Below are 5,444 nucleotides of genomic sequence, written 5' to 3'. Positions count from 1 at the left end.
TCCTTTGCCTACAAGTATATACTGTAGCAAAACGAAATGTTGTTTCTTAAGGACCATAAACAAAGTAAGAATAGACCACAACAACATCACAACAGCAAGACTCACACCAATACTCAATACCAGTAACAATACACAGTGAGCAGTAATATATGATTCCGGTTCTTGTTGACTTTCTTTTTCTTCTTTTGTGTGTATCATCATCTTCAGCAAATTTGTCATGAAGAGACTGAGAGGATTCCCAATCACACATTTCCCGACGGCTATTTCAAAGGTTCCGAAAGCCGTCATGAAATGTGTAACGTCACATGGATTCCCCTGAATGAGAAGGAATTTCCTTCCAGTACGTGCTTTACAGTAATGTGAGCATGTGAAACAGTCTTTTCATAAGAACTTTGTTGAAGAGGATTATGAATAATATAAAAAAGAAAAATTTAGTCTCCAGTGAGAATTGAGCACACAACCTTAAACCTGTAAGTCCTATGCTCTACCAAGTGAGCTAACCTACAATACAACAAACCACATTATAATTACCATTATGGTTATCTCGAAATCACGAGAAAAAAAATATTTGATTAGGGCTTCTATATATATTTTTAAAAAAAAACAAAAAAGAGAGAGAGAGAGAGAGAGAGAGAGAGAGAGAGAGAGAGAGAGAGAGAGAGAGAGAGAGAGGTAATCCACTGTGTTGTGCTGTGTGTACTACCTGTTTCTAGAAATGCACTTACTGTTTTGCAAATGTTAAGGATGATTTGAGAAATGCACCAAAGCGACTGAGAAAAACTGTATTAGCTTGTTTATGGTTTTCCTCAGCTCTGCTGGATGATACAGGACATGTTTAATCCAGGATTACTTAATAACTGTAAATAGCTATTCTACCATGAACAATTAGCGCCTAAGTAGTTTGAGTTGTTAATGGGGAAAAAACAGGATATTCTTTCTACAGTTAAGCAACACGACCCTTGGAAGCTTAGAGGAGCTTAGTGAGCATGGGAGAAGGTGAGATGCTGTGCAAAAGTCGCCCTCTGCTGTCACAAAGCTGACTTACTGTTAACCTATGCTACATGGCTAACCTAAGTTTAGAGGATCAGATCAATATGCGTCACCAGCCTGAAAACTGACCAATAAGCTTGATGGATACTTTTTGACAGTCGCTTTGATTTCCACAATAATTATGTCAAATAGTAAAAACCTAAAGAATGGTGAAATACCTGCTAATTTTACCATGACTATTTAATGTAATTTAGAAGTATTTAATAATATAAATATATAATATAAGTTTTTAGGGGCACTGATTTCTTTGTGCCTTTTCTTTGACCATCTGTACTTTCCCCCCACTGCTTCTGCTGCAGAAACAGATTGACTTTTGTTCTTCGTTGATGTCCAACATCATTGAGTGATACATGCAACAGGCACTGCAGGCAGAATCACTGATGATATGTCAGCCAGCAGAGCTTCTGAAAAGCTTGTAAAAAATGTTAGGGGGTAGTTTGTCAGTGCAGCCTTTACATTATATTAAGCTATTGTCATTTAGCGGACGCTTTTATCCAAACAACTAATATTTGCTACATGTCATGCCTCTTTACATGCTCAGGGACACATTAGTGGATGGCGCAGTGGGAACTGGACACAGATCTGTACTTTCCACCACTGCTTCTGCAGCAGAAACAGACTGACTTTTGTTCTTCGTTGATGTCCAACAATGCTGACCTTGTTTACAAATTCCTATAGCCTTAGCTACTTTTTGATATTTAGATATTCTTCATGTTTCTTGCGACTTATTCTATTCTGGTTGTGTGACGTACTGTGTAAACTTCATGTTGCAGAATATTATATTGTGCTGCCACAGTAACCTAACCTCCCAACAGAAGTGTATCTATTAACATTATAGTCCATGTTCATCCTGCTGAGGAGAATAAACTGCAAGCCTTTTGACATCGACTGCATTTCTCTAACCCTCAGCTGTTTCATAATATATGTTATCTGTCTGGCTCAGTGGAGACAGGTGACCTAAAGAAAGCCAAATTAAGTTGAGCCTTCTTCATGAGTCTCTGGTCCTGTCTGTATCACTCTTGCTGATAGTGTCATTCTGACCAATGAAATTTCAGCGGAGTATGTCACCAGGCCTATCCTGTACTTGAGTGTTCCTAGGACTGTTACTTGCTGTTATTTCTAACGTAGTATGTAACCACAATAAAAACTTTCTGTCTTGCCAATTCTCTACCTGCATGCACATTTTTTAATAAGCACGTGCACCAATAAAATACTGCATGAAGTAGTATTCTACTCCATCATCGTCCTAGGAGCCAACTGTTCTGGCATCAAGTTCTGAAGGCTTCAGACAAAGTGTCTCATAGTTGGCGCAAGGTATTAAGAAGCTTATTTTATTGAGTGATACATGCAACAGGCACTGCAGGCAGAATCACTGATGATATGTCAGCCAGCAGAGCTTCTGAAAAGCTTATAAAAAATGTTAGGGGGTAGTTTGTCAGTGCAGCCATTACATTATATTAAGCTATTGTCATTTAGCGGACGCTTTTATCCAAACAACTAATATTTGCTACATGTCATGCCTCTTTACATGCTCAGGGACACATTAGTGGATGGCGCAGTGGGAACTGGACACAGATCTCCCACACCAAAGGCATGTGTCTTATCCACTGCTTCATCGCTACCTCATGCCGTCTGAAGAAGCAACTAACTTGGTGCAATTCAAGAGGAAGAAAATGACTGCAAAGGTTATTCTTAAGAAAGCAAGACCTCATGACCTGACGTGAAACATGATGCAAAGTCAAGGCAGTGTGCGACTTGCTAACATATGTGATATTTCTGCACTTCCCTTCTTTGAGATTTTTCAGTCTTATAATGTACAGATGTGGTAGAGAGCAGCTGGCACAAGATGCAACACACTATCTGCGTTGATTATTGAACATAAAACCTAGGAGCTGTGAGACTCTTACTGCAATCATCTTTTAAAGCTGTATCCTTTTTTGGACACTGGGGGGAGCAGTGGGCAGCCACTGTACAGCGCCCGGGGACCAGATTGAATGCAGTGTCTGGTCAAACAGCACTGACTGAAGAACCTACCTAACATGTTTTTTTTTTTGATGGTGGGTGAAACCGGGGCACCTGGAGGAAACCCATGCAGACACAGGGAGAACATGCAAACTGCACACAGAAAGGCTGAGACAACCGGGTTTTGAACCCAGAACCTTCTTGCTGTGAGGCCACCGTGCTGCCCTATTAGCAAACCTGTTAGCAAACAGTTCCTTATGTCAGCCAGCATATACAGAGCAACATTATCATCCCATCACTGTGTTTCTGGACACCCAATGAAGAGTTTCTGGCCTCTTGATGAAGGTAAGTTTAATTTTCACTCTGCTTTTAGGGCTGTTAATGCCTGGTGCACACAGTATTTTAACTGATTGTGTTGTATGTTTTGCAGACAAGAAGAACAACAAAAAAAAGAATAAACCTGTGGATGAACTTGAGGTTGTTGGTGACGCTTCCCGTTAAGCTCACTCTCATTGGCTGATGCGGGTTTCTACTCAATGTTCCATTGCTGTTCCTTTCACATTCGGGGATTTGAAATTGCAAATATCAAACATGTTTGATACTGGGGCCAGCATTAGTAATCAAATCCTGAAAGAAATATCTTACTGCTAGATGTTCTACTTTCTGTGCCAGGTAGTTGATAAATATGTCTTCTGTTTACTAAAAAGGTTTTAAAATGTTTCGGCTGCAGAGTTGGGTTATAACGTGCTGTACTATGAATACTATGTACCTTTGACATAAAAAAAAAGAAATAAAAACAATTTCAGAAAGAAGGTTTAAAAATAGGAACACAGAGATGTCATACCAAATCTGGAGATGACCAGATCAATAGTCTAAGAGGAATTCAGAAACAAAACTGATTTAAAAGAAATCTAAATAGCCTAAAGTTGAACATACATGTAGTCATCAACTTCAGTACCAATAAGTTACTTTTAGATACATGACTGCTGTTATAACTGCAATAAACTATTTCATGTTAACGTCTTAACGATGGATTAAATGGCTGCAGGTAAAAGAAGCGAAAAGAAATATCACAAACTCTGCTGTTCCCCTCAGCTCTGTGGAGCGTCTTTCAGCTCATTGTTTTGGTTTTACCCACAAGTTTACGGTTTTGTTTTCACTCTCACTGCTCTCATCAACTTTGTCTGCAGCAACAGCAGGCAGCTGTTATGTGAAACCCACTGTACACTACCTGCTCAGCACTAAACAGACAAAGTTAGAAACTTGCCGGTTGGACCAAAACTGGGTCATATGGAGAGCGTATATTGGATTCAAGGGCACAAACACAACTCCAATTGAATTCTCATGCTGCTCTGTGTCTGCTGGATGTGTAAACAGGCAACTGTTTGCTAACAGGTTCACAGCAGCAACTTCATTAGGCAATAATATTTCAGTGTTGTGTTCACAGCTGCAAATCGCCAAAAATAAATTAACAATTCTTGATCCACTTACTTACACTTATAGATTAAACAGTTAAAAAGGATGTAACAGTGCCACCACCTGACTGTTCAACTGCTGTCTGAGAGGTGGAGGGCATTTCCTATCTGCATAGTTTAGCTGCAGTCGGTCTCATGGCTACTGTCATTCAAATACTTTAACAGCTGAGAGGAGGGGGAAGAAGAAGAAGGACAACAGCAGCAACAAAAACCACAGTGACAATGAGGCATTTCATCTCACCGCTCCTTTAGCTTCTGCATTCTTGGCTTTTTTCAGGCGTGCTTTGCAGATGTCAAGATCCAGCCGTCGATTCTCCAGCAGTCGCCTCTCTTTCTGCAGGGGACAGGAATGTAAATGCTCCGTACTTGTATAGCGCCTTTCTAGTCTTTTCGACCACTCAAAGCGCTTTTACACTACATCTGCCTTCACCAGTCATACACATTCATACACTGAGCCTAAGTGCTCAAACAGAAACTAACATTCACACTCATTCATACACTGGCGGAACAGCCAGGGGGATTGAACCGCCGACCTTCCGATTAACGGCCAACCCGCTCTACCTCCTGAGCCCCAGCCGCCCCGGGAGGGATCCAATCAGAAGCCAGATGAAACATTTAATTGAAATCAGTGAGCGTCTGTGGCAACATACTTCTCTTCACACAGTTAATACAAACACAATGTCGTAGGGCAGCAAGTAAACCAGTCAGACTTACTGATATAGTCCTCCAGTCTCCTTCCAGGAAGTTGCGTAGAGGAGTGAGGAAGGTGGTAGCTGAGGTATGGAGGAACTCGCGCTCTGCTCCTCCCAGTCTCTTCTGGTACTCTCCCACTGTGATCAGGGTACTGCCTACAAGTGGCACAATGCACAAATACACACTTGTAGTACACAATAAGCCAAATCTGACTAAACAAACTTTTTTACCCCCTGGAATGGGGGGGGGGGGGGGGGGGGGGGT

The 5,444-nt window shown here is 41.1% G+C and overlaps 2 protein-coding genes and 1 long non-coding RNA gene across 4 annotated transcripts in view; 1 reads left to right on the top strand and 2 right to left on the bottom strand.

The window, feature by feature from the left end:
• The window catches only part of LOC123981397 (ras-specific guanine nucleotide-releasing factor RalGPS1-like), a 131,994-nt gene that overhangs the window by 73,129 nt on the left and 53,421 nt on the right, over nt 1-5,444 (bottom strand). The gene's annotated exons all lie outside the window — the stretch shown is intronic.
• Nucleotides 2,979-4,039, top strand: LOC123981401. The gene is made up of 2 exons (XR_006827754.1): nt 2,979-3,357; nt 3,443-4,039. It is a non-coding gene; the product is annotated as an uncharacterized LOC123981401 (long non-coding RNA).
• Nucleotides 4,698-5,444, bottom strand: part of LOC123981400 (endophilin-B2-like) — a 14,177-nt gene continuing 13,430 nt past the window's right edge. For both annotated transcript variants that reach the window (XM_046066191.1, XM_046066192.1), the window contains 2 exons: nt 5,202-5,335; nt 4,698-4,821 (listed from right to left, as the gene is read on the bottom strand). In XM_046066191.1, the coding sequence (XP_045922147.1) occupies nt 4,720-4,821; nt 5,202-5,335 (236 nt within the window). In that variant the 3' untranslated portion in view covers nt 4,698-4,719. The remainder of the gene's footprint in view (nt 4,822-5,201; nt 5,336-5,444) is intronic.

This window comes from Micropterus dolomieu, linkage group LG13, assembly GCF_021292245.1.
Source record: "Micropterus dolomieu isolate WLL.071019.BEF.003 ecotype Adirondacks linkage group LG13, ASM2129224v1, whole genome shotgun sequence".
Taxonomy (NCBI): Eukaryota; Metazoa; Chordata; class Actinopteri; order Centrarchiformes; family Centrarchidae; genus Micropterus; species Micropterus dolomieu.
Note: the sequence above shows the minus strand (reverse complement) of the source record. Positions and strands in the feature narration are given on the sequence as shown.